Raw genomic sequence first — 17,627 nt, 5'->3', positions numbered from 1 at the left:
ACTGGCAGTCAGAAGACTTCATGTACAGAGCACAGTGGCGTGCTGGTTGAAAGCACAGGCTCTGGAGCTGCATTGCCGTGATGAAAATCCTCTTCTGCTCTTTCCTAGCAGATAACCTTGGCTGCTTTGTTAACTTCTCCCTGCTTTAATTTCTTTATCTGTAAAATGGGGACATTTATATTTATAGCACCTATGCACAAGGTATGAGGATTACCTGAGTTTATTCATGTAAAGGCTCTCGATTACCTATTATTCATATGTGTCATTTGTTGTGTGACTCTTCGGTACCTCGCACACTTTTTCACATTTTGGGGGCCCAGCTAATATGTGAAGATGGTAATAACGATGCTATTTGATGGTCCCCATTTTAGTTTCCAGAGGTTCTCCAGAGTTCAGGGAAAGGAAATTTTGAGGCAGGGGCTGGTGATATTTTAGGGCTTCTCTTACGATTGGGGATTTAAACTAACGCTGTCCTAAGAAAGCAACCTGGTTGAATAGAGAGTTTTCTGTATTAGGGAGGCTACACTGGGCAGGTAATTATGTGAGCAGGGGATATGACTGGGTCCATGTGGCCTCCACCCCTCACGGCAGCGGCTGGAGAGAGATTTCGGTGCCTTGACAAAGTTCTTTTTTAACAAGCTACTTGCAAGCTGGATGGAGGTGATTAACTCCTTGTGGCAGGAGAGGTTTAAGGCGACACTGAAGGGGCACATTTACAGGGATTCACAGAGCTGTGGGGAACTGAACCGGATGACCGTGACTTTCTACTTCCTTGTGCATGTAAGTTAGTGCTTCCATAGCAGGCTCATTTTGAAGTTGTGAGGGTAAGTGTGACCAAAGCTGCAGCCATGAAACACGCGATACGCTTATTAGGTTCACATCCCGAAAGATAAATAAGTATTGCACGTGCATCTCTAAATATACATACAGCCCTACGTAATGGCCCTTCCGCCTTTTCCTAAGGATGCCGTGAGATTTTGTGAAGTAGTTTGCAAGTATAAAACATCGTGTAAAAAGCATCTGAGAATACCAAAATACAGCTACTACCCTGATGGTCCGCCAGTGACGAAGCCATCAGGGAGCCCAATAGTATAGGATGCATTTGTGAGAAAGTTGACTAGAGTTAGGGGAACCACCTGTAGGTATGGAGGATAGCAAAGCCCGGCCTCAACTCCAATGGGGACTGAGGCCAAGACCAAAGTTTCATTAATGCTGTGAACTGATCAACAGCAATAACTTTCCTACAATCGGCCACTTCACAATGGACCTTTGAATATGCATGCTATTCCTCTTCCTGAAACCTAGGCCAGACACTGAATCATTTGAAGAATACACTTGTGTTGGCTGGGGGATGAGAGAAGGAAGAAGAAAAGTCATTGAACTGTACTTACTTTTCAAAGGCTTTGTACACCCACCTACCTGCCCTACCTTCCAAATCCTAATTTTCTTTCAAGTTCCAGTTCAGTGTCACTTCTCTGTGATGACTCTCCTCATTCACAGAATCTTCTCTCCAAAAGTACGGGATTCCTCCCCCTGCTGTGGCCCCTGGCTGATCAAGCTGAACGTTATCTGCTTGCATAACTCTTCTATATCTCCCATAGTCCTCGAGGGCAAGGACCATACCTGAATTCCTATGTTGCCAACATCTACCGTGGTACCTGCCTCAGAGCGAGTGCTCTGGAAACAGTCTGAAGGTACCTTGTTTCAATGACACGTATGTGTTTCGGTTGTGCCTCTCGATAGGCTGCAGGTTCTCTGAGGTCATGGCTCACGCCTCTCTGATAGCCCCTTATAGCCCAGCCCTCCCAGTGCTTACAAAAGCCAGAGGTCATCCGTAAACATCTGTTGACTTGTAAAATAATCCTACAATTAAAGATTGTATTTTTGATCACAGATAGTCTTCTTTCCTTGAAAAAACTTAAAATCGAACTCAAATTTATCTTTGTTTATCTTTGTTTATCTTTGTTTATCTTTGTTTTAACCAGATCCATATTTGGAGCCATAACTTTATATTCTGTAGTCAGCAGGTGGCAGAGCAAATAACCCCAAAGAAAGGAGAGGATCAGTATAGACTGTCTCTCTCTATCGTACTCAGGCTTCTTGGGATCTTTGTACTCCATTGGCTTGAATCAGCTTACATTCCAAGTAGAAACTGATCTACATTCAAATTCATTTGTACGTATGAATGGGAAAAGGCCTAATGATCGCTAGAATCCCTTCTTCCATTACCACCTATTTCTATCATTTATAGTGTATGTTATATATTCACAGGTCTACCTTTCAAAAGGAAACCTAACTCTCAGACTCAACCTTCAGATCTGACCTCACAGTTTAATACTACCTTGTCTTCTGCTATATAGAACAAAATTTACTGAAGAAAATCGCCTTTAGGATGGACGATTTCCAAACAGATTTTACTATGTGCGGTACATAAACAAAGAGAACTTTATTTGTAATTCAGGATAAGAAGCAAAATTAAATTAGGAAGTGACTGTGCAGATATACGAGCGTGCATTTCATGATATAAAACCAAAAAATTCATGTTATTTTTGCCTTTACATTAAACAGACTACCGAATATTCTCTCAGCAACGAGACTGAGTGTGTATGGATGTGTCATATAGAACTCTAGACCCCGAGCAAAGAACTCTTGGTACTAGTTCTTTCTGGCTACCTCCTTCATCTGGATGGCCATGACATCAAAAAGATAGTACCTTTAGCAGGAGCTCTATAACTTCTGTGTGGACGAGTCCATGCACTGGTTCTCCATTGACGTGTGTGATCAGATCCCCAGCCTTCAGTCCTGCCTGGCAAGCTGGACTTCCTTCTTCTACATTCTAAAGTCCAAGAGGAGAGTATATATATTAGTAAGCAAACAAATGACAACCCTGACACCTACTGTTTCTTGTGGCTCAGTGTTCTGAGTTAATCAGCAAATGATCCTGAGCTCCTAAGAGGAAACCAGTAAGACAAGGTTTGCTATTCTTTTTCTGTCATCATCCTAAAATAGGGTAATTTCTATAGTTCCTTAAACAATTTCAGGTGATCTGAGAAAGTACTTTAAAAAAAAAAAAAAAAGGAAGGCTAGGGAAAAAAAAATCTAAGAAAAGAAGAATGAAAGAAGGATAAAAACAGGACTATCTTTGACTATTTCTACCAGCTTGGTATGCAGAGTGGTTAATCAGATATGAAGACTAACAGAATTATGAGAAAGAATTAACTCTTGCTAAATTCAATCCCACCACACAGATAAAGGGCAGGAGTATGAAACAGGTCCCAAATGTCAGCTTCAGAGAAAAATCATTTGCTGTTAACTACGCCTCAGCTGACATATTTATTCTCCAGTTTGGCTGGGAACAAAAACTAACCAGAAAGAGAGACTGTCGGTCTTACCCAAACGATATGATGCACTGTGTAAATGTCGCTGTCTCCCACATACACCCGGATGGCTCGGATGGTGAAACCATAGTTCTTCCCTGAACTGTGGATCACAACGGGCTGGTATGGACTGGCAGAAGCTCCTGAGGAATCTCGGCTGGGAGAGGAATCCCTTGAGGAAGAAGGGTCCGAGGACAGAGAATGGGGAGACATTGGACTTCCCAGTGGAGAAACAGCAAACATATCTGCAACAGAGAAGCCAGTCATCACAGCTCATCCTGGTCCCACAAACTGCTCTCAGGTAGCCCTCACTAGGTAGCCCTGCTGAGATTGGGAGGACAGTCACAATACAAATCCATTCCTTTCTAATAAAGAAGAAATAATATAAAAATATTTATACTGGTAACTAGCATGGTAACTGGTAACTTGACAGAAGCCTGTCAACGAAATCTCAGAAATGCCTCTTTTTAAACTAACTTTTAAACTCACATTCTGAAGTTACAACTTCTTAGTTCTCTACACAAATTAAAAAACAAACGAAACTTCACTGCTATCTGACTGTGATCTTTTAATACACTTTCTTTTAATTAAAGAAACAGGAACTTCCCTGGTGGGGCAATGGTTAAGAATCCGCCTGCCAATGCAGGGGACAAGGGTTTGATCCCTGGTTCGGGAAGATCCCACATGCCGCGGAGCAACTAAGCCCATGTGCCACAACTACTGAGCCCGCATGCTGCAACTACTGAAGCCCACACGCCTAGAAGCCCGTGCTCTGCAACGACAAAAGCCACCGCAATGAGAAGCCCATGCACCACAATTAAGAGTAGCCCCTGCTCGCTGCAACTAGAGAAAGCTCGCACGCAGCAGCGAAGACCCAATGCAGCCCCCAAAATAAATAAATAAATAAGTAAATAAACAAATCATCGGTGCACAAATTTCAGGTATACCCTCACCCAGGGAAGGCTGTATGGACGATAGTAAAAGATACTCAGCCTCCAAATCTTGCCCTAAATAACGTTAACATGGTTCTTTTCGAAAAAACCTGGCCTGGAAAGCAATTCATCAATTTACCTCTGCTTTTTTATCATATTACTGAACTAGTACTGATTAAACAATTTTGATCAAGAAAACATTGTCATGTTAACTTCTCTATAAAAGAATCATTCCTTATTACTATGATTAGAACTGATTCTCTTCATATATTACCTGTAATTCTAGCAAGGTTTCTGAGAGGATAATGCAGGTGGATAGAGAAATTTTAAGAAAAACTCCCTTCATATTCTTCAACACCAATACTATTCTGTTTTTCTTGTTTTATGAACAAACACACTTTAACTTATAGCTCTTATCACTGTTTCATCTATGTGAATCTAAACAGATCCTAACTGGTCATGTGAAATTGCGTGTGCGTGTGTGTGTGTGTGCGTGTGTGTGTGTGTGTGTGTGTGTGTGTGTGTGTAAAAGAATAACCTACAAAAAGATGCTGAGGTTTAAATGTGAGCTCAGTCAGGGTCAGGCTACAAAGGGCCAGCGCATCTGAAGCCTCCTGGGGTTCGGTAACATCGTGGCCACAGCAAACTGAAAGTATCCCGACTATCTTTTGCTCTAATGCTTATGTCTGTCCAAAGGGAAACAATTAGCTAAATGTATCACTATCCAAGCTCCTTCACTTTCTGACTTCATGCGGCATCCTGACCCTTTTTTCCTGGCTACCTCTGTCTCATCCAAAGGCCAGGTGAACAGAGGCACACCGGTGGGTAGGGAACATCAACACATGCAAAGGCAGGAAGAAGATAGAGTGGATACACAGATCCAAACTGCTAAAAGAGCCAGGCCCCCGACCCTTTACCTCGGTACATTTTACCTTATCTCCTCCGATTGAAGAACTGACCTACGTTCACCAAGATGTGGGCTTTCTCATCAGCTCTCAAAGTGGACTGGACCACACCCCACTTACCTTCCTGACTGCAGCTGCACTGGGGCCATTGCCTTCTGGTTATGAATAGTCACTCAAACTAGGGAGACAGGTGTTTGTTTTATGGTGCTACACAGACATTTCCCAGAAATGAGCATATGCTACAGTGAGCATTACCCCCCAGGGAGCTTTTGTTTTTACCCAATTTCTTTCTGCAGGAATTTGAAATTTCAACAATGTAAACAATCTCTTTTATACATGGTCTGTATTCTTCCAACTGCAAGCCATCTGCAATGTAATTCGACTGCCACTTCCACTCTCTTACTGTCATTTGAGTGATAAATCGTAACCACCAGGGTATATATTTTCATCTCAGCCAGTGAAATTACTGTAGACTTTGTGATTAGCAGAGGCAAAACTAGGTTGTGGAAACATACTGCAACTGAACAAAACCATTAATTAAGCCCAGTTTTTTAATACAGGGTAGAAAATAATACCAGTAGGAGGAAGCATAACCCAACAGACAGGGCTGGTAAACCTTGTAATTTCAGTGCTGTCTGGGACTCTGCATCCCCAGAAATGAAAAACTTATGTTCTCTGTGTCGATTTCCTTGTTAATTAGATGAGAAAAACTATACTTAGCTTTCCAACACAGATGCTGTTAACAGCTCCATAAAGAGTACAAATGATGCAGAGTCTAGGGAAGAAAAATTATTCAGAAGAGGGAAATTTATCACTTAACTTGGGGAGCGTGGGAGAAAAGGAAAGAAAACAAATAAAAGAAATAAGCCTTTGTGGGAAGAGAGCCTGCCTCATCTCCTGCTGCAGAAAGAAGCGAAAAGGAGTAAACCACATATGCCCCTGGGAGCTCTGGAGGTCTTGCAGGGAGACACTCTGGAGGGCTGCGCCAGGACAGCACCCACTATTGTTTCAAGCCATCTTGTATGTCAATCAGCATTGCAAACTGGGGGCGGGGGGTGAGCATGCACAAATCACACAATGTCATGCAAGTAGATGTCTCTCTACCTCCTGGGATCATGAGGGACAGAGCACTGGCAGAAAGGGACTTTGTGACTTTCCCCGAGATTTTCTTTTTCTCTGTGCTTTCTAATCGCTGCCGAGCCATGTGAGAAGTGGGTTCACTGGAGGGCTTTGAGGAATTATCTGTACTGTCCACACACTCGCTTCGTCCATTTATCTGATCCAAGTGCTCTGAAAAACTGCCAACTGTACAAAGAAGAAGGGATAAACATGTTCAGGAAAATCTGGGATAGGAGAGGTGGGGAGAGGGGGAGGGAGGGAGGGAGGGAGGGAGGGAGGGAGGGAGAGGGAGGGAGAGAGGGAGAGAGAGAGAGAGAGAGAGAGAGAGAGAGAAGGAAGGACAAACGCTGGGAAACGGAAGCCCATGTGGTTCATGAGTCCATGTGGTGTCAGGCAAACATGAAACTCATGTGACCGGTTTGAGAAAAGTGGCGCGGAGGAGGAAGAATGAAAGAGGTTTCCGTTCAGATTTCGTTCTACTTGTACACAAGTCCACTAACTCTCAATTGACTCCATTTAACTAGGAGATTACTTTTTAGAATCTGTCTTTTACAACCCTAGTAGAGACAACTCTTCCCCCCCGACCCCACCACGGAAGGCCATGAACCAAACATCAGCTCGTGAACCACACAACGCCCACCGTATGGTATGATCACCCTGTGACACAAATGACCATCATTAGCAGTGCTGTTAATATTGGGTTTTGCTATGTGGACATCATTTAGTCACTTCGTGGACATTTATGCCCATTGTCACCTCCTACCATCTTTCTAGGCCACACCTCACACTTAGGCTCAGGTTTGTAACTTATGGAAAAGTGCCTAAAGTGTCACCTTTGACTTCCCACACCTGCTTTCACTCTGACCTCCTTGTAAATCTCACAGGACAAGACAAAGGGTATGCTTCACTATGGTACCCAATGGTTCCCTACATCTTCTTGCCTTTAGACTAGACAGTGCCAAATGCTGATCTGTCCTGAAGTTACTGGAAGTGAAAAGATTTGTCCCCCTCTAAGCCAGCCATCACACCTTCCTTATTTTTAATTTTATTAATCCTCAGTATACACTGGAGAGTTGTTTTTTTTTTTTAAAGTTAAAAAACTAGGACTTCCCTCAGCAGAGGAACATAAGAGAACATGTAACCACGTAGAAGGATGCAGAAATGGAAAATCACTGATACCAGTCTGGTAATTGCACACGCCCAGAGTAAAGAAAGTTCTTTACTCTTGTCAGAAGTGACATGTTGAAAAAAGTCAAGTGACCATCCCTTTTGGTTTCTCCTATTCTTTCTTTCACAGGCTATCAGTTTTCTGGGTTTTTTTTTCTTTCTTTTTTTAATCACTGATAATACATCTTTGTCCAGAAAAAAGCAATGCTTACCTTCTTTTTCCTTCTAAATGCTATGTTATAAGGCCCCTGTGCTTTAAAAATCATCACTATCACCACATTAAGATATACAATCCACACAGAGAATTTAATACCATTATAAATGATCCTTTGAAAGGCCAAGCAGCACATTTTAAAGTGCTGACCATGACATTCTTTGCCTAGAGAAGAGGCTTAATCAGACTTAACTAACATTTCGGTTACAGTGCTATATACACATCATTTGACTGCACGGCAGGTTTGGTCCTAGTTCACAGAGGTGGCACAGACCCACAGGAGGGGTCCAAGCTAAGGGAAGGCTTGGACTTGGGACGGTGGGCTTGGGCACGGCACAGCTCATGGCCACCTACTGTGCCGTAGGTACAGGGTAAGATTCACAAACTTCCATGTGACACCCATCTGACCTACTAAGGAAGACGATCTTAAGGCAAATATCAACCACCTTTCTACTTCTATATGCCAAATTCAGTCCCACATAACAGCATATCTATTCTATTCACTCTAAATGAAGAAATCAACTGCTGAGGGACTTGACAAAAACGGCTTCACAAATCAAAAAAATCGTATCTCAAAAAACGTTTAATTTACTTTTGGGTAAGTTACACACTCCCTTCTCCTTTCTAATTTGGCTCGGATGGGATCAGGGACAAGCATAAACTGAAAAGCTGAATCTCTTCACGATGAATAATTTGTTGGATGCATTCAAGACTTACTTTTCACTGATTCAAATACATTGTAGTCATGAAAAAAGAGACAGGTATAAAGCTGCACTGCCCTAAATGCCAGAGTGTGAATATTCAATGTTCTCTTTTATCATCCCTCCCTCTTGCCTCCGCCATTTCATCCCGCCATCTCATCTCATAGCACTGTATATACACGTGTGTTTCTTTTCTGCCAGTGGTAGATAACGTCACCTTAATGTTCTGTAAATGTCAAGGATTCTTTCTTTTTGATGGTGGAGCAATATAAAAATCAACAAACTTAATTTTACTACAGTCACGGTTTTCAGATTCCCTAATTCCCCTTGGCTGTGAGCAAATCGGCTCATCTCTCTCTTCTGTATGGCCCCCAAGGTCTTTGATTAGTTTTAGTGTGTGTATGGGGGAGACAGAGAGAAAGGTGGTTTGAATCTATTCATCATAATGCATAGCAGGATATAGACAGATTGTGTTTTTAATTGTGAAAGTACTCAATCAAATGCTTAGACACCATTCCCCTCCCTTTACCTCCTACCTTTCTGATAGTGAGTAGGCAGAAGAGACCAAGAGATCATAAACAATTCATCATATTAAGAATAAATGTGAAGTAGAGGTAACTCTATTCAGAGTAAATAATAACTAAGAAACAGATGAGAATTTAGTCACCAGAAATATAAAACACTTGACACATCTACATTTGATCTGATTACCAAGATGAACTAAAAATGGTCAGGCATCTTAGACTACCAGCTTGTTTCTACGCTACTTCTTCACTGCTATTCTCTTGGCTCTCTGATTTAGGACAAGTGGAACTGTCCTACATGGAAACAGAACTGAGGTGAAGAGAGAGAAGGAAAAAACCCAATAGCATTCTTCCCCATGATCAACTGTAAGCTCATGTGAAGCTACACAGGACCAGACTTTTTAGGGAGGCGGAAATAAACCCAGCCTGTAAAATTTGTAATTTTGAAATGATTCAAAACAAGATGAAAACATTACACCACGAATATTCAGTAAGTTAAAAAACTGTTCATGAAAATTCTTGGAATCACTCACGGTTATCAATATAGCATACTGGATATGGCTTAACGAAAACATTTATCATAGCAACCTTAATCCATATCCACGTTTTTATTTTCTAAGCATAAATACACATTGCTCTGTAGAAGGACATGCTGTGCATAAAATTTTTATACACCGAATAATATTTGAAATGCACTTCAAGGACTTGCTCTGAGGGAGGCGCAAGGCCGATCATCTAATGAGGACACCTCCGTGATTAAAGGCCCCAAGTAACCATGATACAGTAAGCATTTTAAAAACCTGTGGAGATACTGCTCCTGGTGTCAGGAAGGTTTACTTCACATAAAAGTGACACCATAAAGCGCCCCCTATAGGAAAGGCCCAAGCCCCACTCTGTCTCACACACCCAAAGATGTCTTAGGGTTATTTGCGTCAGTTATCCAGAGGCTGGGAAGGCAGCTTGTGTGCAGTGGAGTTGTGTCATAGGCGCACGAGACACCGATCTGAACTGTGTCAGTATTCCTGACTCCCCTCTCCCCGCTCCATCCGTGAACCTCACAGAATAAGCACCTTTTTTCTTTTCCCCCCCTTAAAGAAACTTTATATCCAAGTTACTTTTGAAGTAAAACACTTCAAAAGTATAGATCGAGGTATGAGGTTTTTTTTTTTTTTACCATCATATATACAAGATGTTTGCCCACCTAATTTCTTGCTTGTCTTCTTTTTTTATACGTCCCTGAGATTCTCATCAGCCTCTGTTTCTAGCCAGCTATGCAAACAGAATAAGCATCTTGCTGCACTGAGGGTCTCACGTGCAGACTGCTTGGTTATTGGGTATAAGTGGTCCCATGACAAAAACCAGCTCCTCCAAAGAAACAACCACCCGTCTCAACAGCAGAAGGAAAACTGGCTTACACGGTACCTTATGGGTGGTGATTTACGACATTGTTGAGGGTAAGTTTGACCATTTGACTATTTAATAGAGTCGCTTACTTGTAACTTTGAGTTAGATGCAACTCCACAAGGCACGCCTTTGTACCCACAACAGAGAACATGCTCCCTTACTGTGTTCTGACAGCCATCAAAGGACGCCACTGAAACCCAGCAGAGGACGTGAAGGCTCCAGGTGAAGCAAGAAGGACGTGCTGTACAGCCATGCACTAAGGAGGGGTCTGAGACATCTGATCTCAGTTCTGAGGAGCCCATCGCCCAAGCTCAAGGAGTGGGGCCATGGACAGAGTCTAGTGGCACAAAATGCCCATCATCGCTGCCTGGCTGGGCCAGGCCTGGGATTCCGAGCACCAGCAGTCACTTCTCAATGTGGTGGGTGATGCCTGGACGGCAGGGCCGCGCCCAGGGCCTTACCTGACAAGGTGGAGCTGCTGATGGTGCTGGCCGGAGTGCTGACCTCGGGCTCCTCCTGTGCATTCTCTGCAGGGGTGGGGGCTGGCTTTTCCCGCTGCTCATGCAGCTCTCTGGGGTGGGGGGCAGCCTCATCTTGTTCTGCCTCTGCTGAAATAGCCAGTTTGGGAAGCAGGCCAGAACCGACTTTATGTCTGTTGCTTTCAGTATCCGAAGAGTTGGATGTGGATAACTGTTGCCTTCATTAAAAACAAATACAAAGTCATGCATCTATACATGCTATGAAACTGTGTTCAAGGTGAATTTTGGAAGAAACCAGGTAAAAATGGAACTGAGGGAGCCTAACCAAGACATGTCGAGGGCAGTGATTCTTACAGTGTGGTGTCCAGACCAACAGAATCAGCATCCCAGGGAACTTGGTAGAAATGCACATTCTCAGCCCCTATCCCAGATCTCCTGGGTCAGCAATCTGCCTGTACAGGCCCCTCCAGAAGGTTCGGAGGCACACTCACGTTTAAGAGCCACTGTCCTAGTAGCTGCTGTTCATGATATTTGTTAACAAGAATTTCACATACAATAAAGATGTTAAAAAAATAAAGAAATAAAAAAAATAAAAAGAATTTCACATACATTTCAGAATACTCTGAACTCCAGCTTAATGTTTCCGTGGACGGCAAAGTTGTGCTTTTGGTTTTGTCCCCAGGGTCTTCCTTTTCTTCTCCTGGATTCTGAGTACCTCGATCCATACTGCTGAAAACCTGCAAGGCAAATAGCCAGTGCTTATTAACACCTTCTTGAAAGGGATTGTCAGAATAAAAAAAACCAAACAAATCCTGGCAGAACAACCTGAGACTATGACTGAAGTTTGAACTGGGACTGTGTATTCAAAAGGTACTTTCCAATACTGTTTACTTGAGTCCTGAGGTGAGTGGTCAATGCACAATTTTTTTCCTTTTGGAGTGGAGAGCTATGAATTCATCACCCTCTCACCGTCTCTCACTATGGACTTTGTATCTGCAAACAAAATCCATAGATGCATTGCGGTTTCTAGGCCCAGGATCGATGCACACGTTAGATTACTTTTTAACCGTGAAGTCAATCAGAAAAAGAAAACCACAGAGAAAAAGATTGAATGGCCCCCAGTCAGGGGCGGGAAGGAGAAAAATGAATTGGAATTGAGGGCGAAGAGAAGACTAAATGACCTGTTTCAAAACATGTTGGGGGGAGATGCAGTGCGTTAGGAGTCAGAGGTACTTACTTGTTTGGCTTATAAATCTCACATACAGACAGGCAGTTTCATATGTTGGTACCAGGATTTCTGAAGGAGATCATAGCTTAGGCAAACTGAGATCTCTGCTGTACCACAGGGAAGATGGAAGCTAAAATAGGGAGCTGCGAGCCCAGCCCAGGAAGCGTTCACTACTGCCCAACCCAGTCACTTGCTGCTCTCATGGGAATGGACCTTAGACCTCCTATAATCTCCTGGGATTTGGAGGAAGGTGGCTAAAGAACAGGAGACCGTGGGCAGGGAACAGTTTAGGAGCTGGCTTTGATGGGCCAGAGAACAAGTACTGGGAAACCCCACACTCTGTGTTATCAAAGCTTCTGTCCCGGCTCTGGGCCAGACCTGCACCTTCCCTCCCGGGAAATCCCTACCTCTCCATGTCCTTCCTATAAATGGGGAGGGCAGTGCCAGCCAATTTGCAGATGCACCCTGGGCAGTCACTCAGAAAAAGATACGGAACACTTTAAAATCACTCAGTGCTATAGAAAAGCTTCACAATAATCATGCAAAATGCCATGGCAACAGAAAATACATCGCTACTGAAAATAGCAAAAGGAAGGCAGGATGCCCTCTAGGTTCATTTCTATCTTCCTTGGGCCCTGCCCCCCCCATCTCAGGACTATCAGGTGTGTCTTCGTTTTGTTTGTCTTTTAAACCTTACCACTACCAGTGAAAAAGCATCTTTCTCCAATGTGGATTTTATCTTCTACCATTTCCAAAATTCTAGCTTGGCTTCCTACTGCCCCTTTAATATAATAACTTACACTTTCTTATCATCGGTTAAGAGACTTTCTCATTCCGCAATCAACTGTCCCCAAGTGTCTGGGCTTATGTCAAGGACCGAGCTTTCTCCTTTGTGTTGTATTCCATGGGATACTAGAAGAGGGCTCTGCACACAGTGAGCTCAACGTTCTTCACTATAAGATGAAAGAAATGGAAGGACGCCTCCAAGGCCCGGCAGCACTGAGCTAGACCACAGCATGTAAATGGTATCAGGTACTCCAATAATGACTATGAAGGCAAGTCTCTGCCTCAAAGAAAAAAGATACTAACCTTTGGATCATGAAACAGAGGAATATACTCCAGCAGGGCGGTAGGGACTCTGGATTATCAAGATGGTGGGGTCATTACCCACCCCCCGAAAAAAATCTCAAGCCCCAAAACACTGCATGGGGTTGTTACAATTCTGTGCAGCTGTTTAAGGCACCAACTATCCGACCAGTAGGAGATTCTCCCAGAGACCTTCTATGTTTATGCCATATTTTACTTACTTTAGAAAACCTATGTGAACATGAGGAAAACTGCCTTATTTCCACAGTAAAGTCTTCGTCATTGGTGTCATCTTCTTCCTCAGTCTCCATATGATGGTACTTCTCTGACCGCGCTGCAGGGAAATGTTTGGAAACAGTTCCAATTATTCAGATTTTCAGCTTTTAATTTAGATATTTTAATTATGAGTCTTTATATCAAAGCAGCATTAGATTTCAGAACCCATGCGTTCAAGACTGGAAGGTACTACCAAGAGTAGAGCTGATTTTCTACAAAGTAAAGGCCAAATCATGTTTTACGTCAGATAATGCACGTACTATCAAAATAACTCGTGTCATCTTCGGATTCCAGTTGGGGAATGAATTCTGCCTTCTGTCTCAGCAAACTGTTCCAGTCTAAGGAACGGAAGAATCGATGCTGTTTGACTTCATACGCACCACCTTGGGGTAGGGAGTGGAGGGGAAGGACAGAGGGAAACGTGTTAAATGATCCTCCCAGCAAAGGTAAGAATCGGTTTCAAAGAACAACCAAAAAAAAAGAAAAACAAAAAAAAGTTCTATCAAGAGAGAATTAAAGAAGTCAGAGAAATCTTTTTCATTCTACAACAAAAACCTCCAAAAATTCTTCCATAATTTATCAGCAGGAGATTTGATTTTGCTAACAGCAGTTGCTACGGCACAGTTTTTCTTTGTTAATTCTTCCATGACTTCCTCTATTTTTCAAAGGTTAATGTGGCCACTTAAAATCCCATTGTGATGAACCTGGGGACGTGGACACACACTGGCCCAAAGCAGACTTGCTCATTACAAACCCCCAAAAAACCTAAGAAGGTGCAAAATGTGTTCACGCAATATTCCCTCTGGAGGTAAGGTTTTAATAAAGATGAATTTTCCCTAAATAGTATATAACGGTTAACATTTGATTTTATTGGATTGCTCATTAACATTGGTAGGAATTATATTCTGTGGACTACAGATTCTTAAGTAAGAATATTACTCAGCCATAATAAGAAATGAAATTGAGTTATTTGTAGTGAGGTGGATGGACCTAGAGACTGTCATACAGAGTGAAGTAAGTCAGAAAGAGAAAAACAAATACCGTATGCTAACACATATATATGGAATCTAAAAAAAAAAAAAAAGGTTCTGAAGAACCTAGGGTCAGGACAGGAATAAAAACGCAGACATAGAGAATGGACTGGAGGACACGGGGAGGGGGAAGGGTAAACTGGGATGAAGTGAGAGAGTGGCACGGACATATCTACACTACCAAATGTAAAATAGCTAGCTAGTGGGAAGCAGCCGCATAGCACAGGGAGATCAGCTCGGTGCTTTGTGACCACCTAGAGGGGTGGGATAGGGAGGATGGGAGGGAGACGCAAGAGGGAGGAGATATGGGGATATAGGTATATGTATAGCTGATTCACTTTGTTATAAAGCAGAAACTAACACACCATTGTAAAGCAATTATACTCCAATAAAGGTGTTAAAAATAAATAAAATAAATTAAAGAAAGGAGAAAAAGAAACTGGCAAACCTGTTTGATAGATTTATAACACATGTGATGAACATCAATCACAATCCCTACGTTTTAGGATTCTTTTTGCCAAGTTAGCATTACAGCACAGTTCAGTGAAACGATATTTTTAATTCACTTCATGATTTTAAAGAGAGATTTTGCAAGGGCAGGCCCCATCAAAATATTACACTATCCCTCACGTAAAGAGAAGAAGGTACACATTTTATTAAATCCCAGCATGAAAATCAGACCCCCGCCCTGCCACCAACATGCACACTATTGATGGGGGAGATAAGGAAGAATCAATCTTCAAACAATTCCAGAAGGAGAGATTTCTTGCAAGACTAGTGCCAGGGTCTAATCAGTCTCCCTACCAGGAGATGCCCCTCGATGTGTGTTGCAAATGCCTCTTTAATACAGCTGTCACTCATGCTTCTCGCCCTGTCCTCAGTGGGGTACAAAAGGAATAGGATGAGAAATTGAATCTGAATGAAAAATGGGCTTGGATCTTGGGGCTGGGGAGCTGTCTGTAAAAAGACGTGGCTCTGTCCCCACTGGGCCCCATGAGCACCAGGGGCAGGCTGGCCAGAGCTCTAAACCCAGCCAGGGGAAACCGGTGTTCTGAAGGCAATGGAACAGAGAGAAAAAAACTAAGTGGAAAAATCACCCCCCAAAAGGGAGAATGGGTTCTTTACAAAGCATTTGATTAGCATCTTCATATAGAATTCCAGCCAGGCTTTTTCCGTGTTTATAGCATAATACTCAAGTCTGATGTTGATCCCAACAGCAATAGCATTAGCAGCTGTGATTTGAGGGACAACTTTGACTAGATGCTAGAGGAAATTGCTTCTTTTAATTAAACCACTGAAAGTAACCCCACGAAGTAGGTATTGTCAACTCCGTTTTTGGATGGGGAAAGTAAATAAGCAGTAAAGCATACTGGACCAAGATTACTAGGTGAGTAAGGGTTAGAGGGGCTGAGCTGAGGTCTGTCTAAAAACACCCAGGTCCATCCTCAGTGCCACAGCGCCACAGGCCATGTAAGGGGGAGGCATGTTTCAGTTTGGAATCTACCCTGCCATCTTTCTCACGTCAGTTTACAAATGGATTCTCGACTGCCGATCCTGGGGAACACAGCCAAACAGCCAGTTCCCCAGCACCTCTGCCCAGTCCAACCCCAGTCTCCATGTATCCTGGTTCTCTTCTATCCCAATCAACATCCTCAAACACAGCTGCCAGGGACATTTTCTTCCAGTGATCTTTTCCTGGAGAAGTTAAAAGGGCTTAAATATTTATCTATCCAACTCCCTCACTGTGCCAGTGACACTGAGGTCCAAAGAGTCAAGCCCTACCTAGTGGCCCACCATACACTATCCAGCGATGACTATGACTTCAGCTGCCACAGCGAAGGACAGCTCTGACACACCCAGGTCATTCAACTTTACCCAGAAAAGCATAGTTCTCTAGACCCAAAGGCTCGAAAGACACTTCCAGACAATATCCGGAGTTTTTGCTCCCCGACCTGCTAACCTTTGGGACCCACCCACGTCGGTGAGAGCATTCGCTTCCTCTTTGTGAGGAGTGCCAAATGGGTCCTCCCCAAGGAGCCCCAGCCCACTGGCGACCCCGTGCACAGCTCTCACCCTTTGGCCTTTGTGCCCCACTGAGAAGCAGTTGCTTCTCACTGGGTCATGTTTCTCATGCACTTTTGGAGAGATGGGGAGCAAAAGAATGAAATGGACACGCTGGGGAAAAATTAACTTTGGGCTAAACCGTTGGTATGATATAGATGATGGCTTTATGAGCCAAATACAAATCATCGGACACAGGAACTCATGCACATGTCAGCTCTCACTGTAAGAATGCACCAGGAAGGGAAGGGAAAGTGACTATTTCTTGAGCTCCTATTATGCACTAGGTTAATGTACCGGATACCTTCATAAACATGCCTGCACTCAATCCTCACAATAATCCCTCGAGGTGTGTAACATGCCCATTTCCATAGATTAGGAAACTGAGACTCTGGGCAATAAAGAAATGACTCACAACCTCCCAGCTGGCTCACGGGTGGGAGTCAGTCACATCTGAGCAGCTCTCAAGTCCAGTGAACCTGGCTGCCACTCAACACTCCGCAAGTTCAACAGTCGAGTTCAAGTACGACAAGGTCCCAAATCGCAAGTTATGCTTTGGCACTAATGTTCTCCTTTGAGTTTTCCTCTCCCTTCATAGACGCTTCTTAAACATCCATTATGTTCTTCACACTCCTTTTCTCAGTCTCTCTAGTCTCTCGGGCAAATGCGCACTTGCACATTTTCACGGTGCATTATTTTGCCCGCTAAATATGCATTAAATCCAAAATGCTGTCATTGGAAGCAGCATGGCAAGCCTGCGAGATTCTCAGCCTCGTTCTCCGGGCCCTACTGGGACCTGTCACGTTGGACCTGCCTGTTTGACAAGCTCTCCTTGACAATGCTAAGGGCTTGGGCAGGGTCTTTTAAATGTCTCTTTTGAGCTTCTGCTAGAAGATTTGTTTCTCAATCTGTCAAACCCTGAAAAGACCAAAAGCAGCGGTCAAGCAGAAAATGTGCAGAGATAACTTGCAGCGTATAATCTATAAGCATGGATGTACTGACCACCCTCATAGCCCTGTCTTGTTAAGTAAAGCCGAATCAAGTGTCCACATATTCTTAAAGAGGACGGAAATGGGCAGAATACTAAGGAGGAAAACTCTCCAAAGTGACACACGAACACTGA

General features: G+C 43.2%; 1 protein-coding gene across 10 annotated transcripts in view; it reads right to left on the bottom strand.

Moving 5' to 3' along the window:
• MAST4 (microtubule associated serine/threonine kinase family member 4) overlaps positions 1-17,627 on the bottom strand; it is a 567,949-nt gene that overhangs the window by 12,638 nt on the left and 537,684 nt on the right. For 7 of the 10 annotated variants that reach the window (XM_060295831.1, XM_060295832.1, XM_060295833.1 and 4 more), the window contains 7 exons: positions 13,673-13,795; positions 13,358-13,470; positions 11,432-11,559; positions 10,805-11,040; positions 6,319-6,519; positions 3,393-3,622; positions 2,714-2,836 (listed from right to left, as the gene is read on the bottom strand). In XM_060295831.1, the coding sequence (XP_060151814.1) occupies positions 2,714-2,836; positions 3,393-3,622; positions 6,319-6,519; positions 10,805-11,040; positions 11,432-11,559; positions 13,358-13,470; positions 13,673-13,795 (1,154 nt within the window). Of the gene's footprint in view, positions 1-2,713; positions 2,837-3,392; positions 3,623-4,863; positions 5,990-6,318; positions 6,520-10,804; positions 11,041-11,431; positions 11,560-13,357; positions 13,471-13,672; positions 13,796-17,627 lie in introns of those variants that run through there. The other 3 variants (XM_060295835.1, XM_060295836.1, XM_060295840.1) reach the window with 2 other exon arrangements.

The sequence above is a fragment of the Globicephala melas genome, chromosome 3 (assembly GCF_963455315.2).
Source record: "Globicephala melas chromosome 3, mGloMel1.2, whole genome shotgun sequence".
In the NCBI taxonomy this organism is placed as follows: domain Eukaryota; kingdom Metazoa; phylum Chordata; class Mammalia; order Artiodactyla; family Delphinidae; genus Globicephala; species Globicephala melas.
This window is presented reverse-complemented; position numbering and strand designations above follow the sequence as displayed.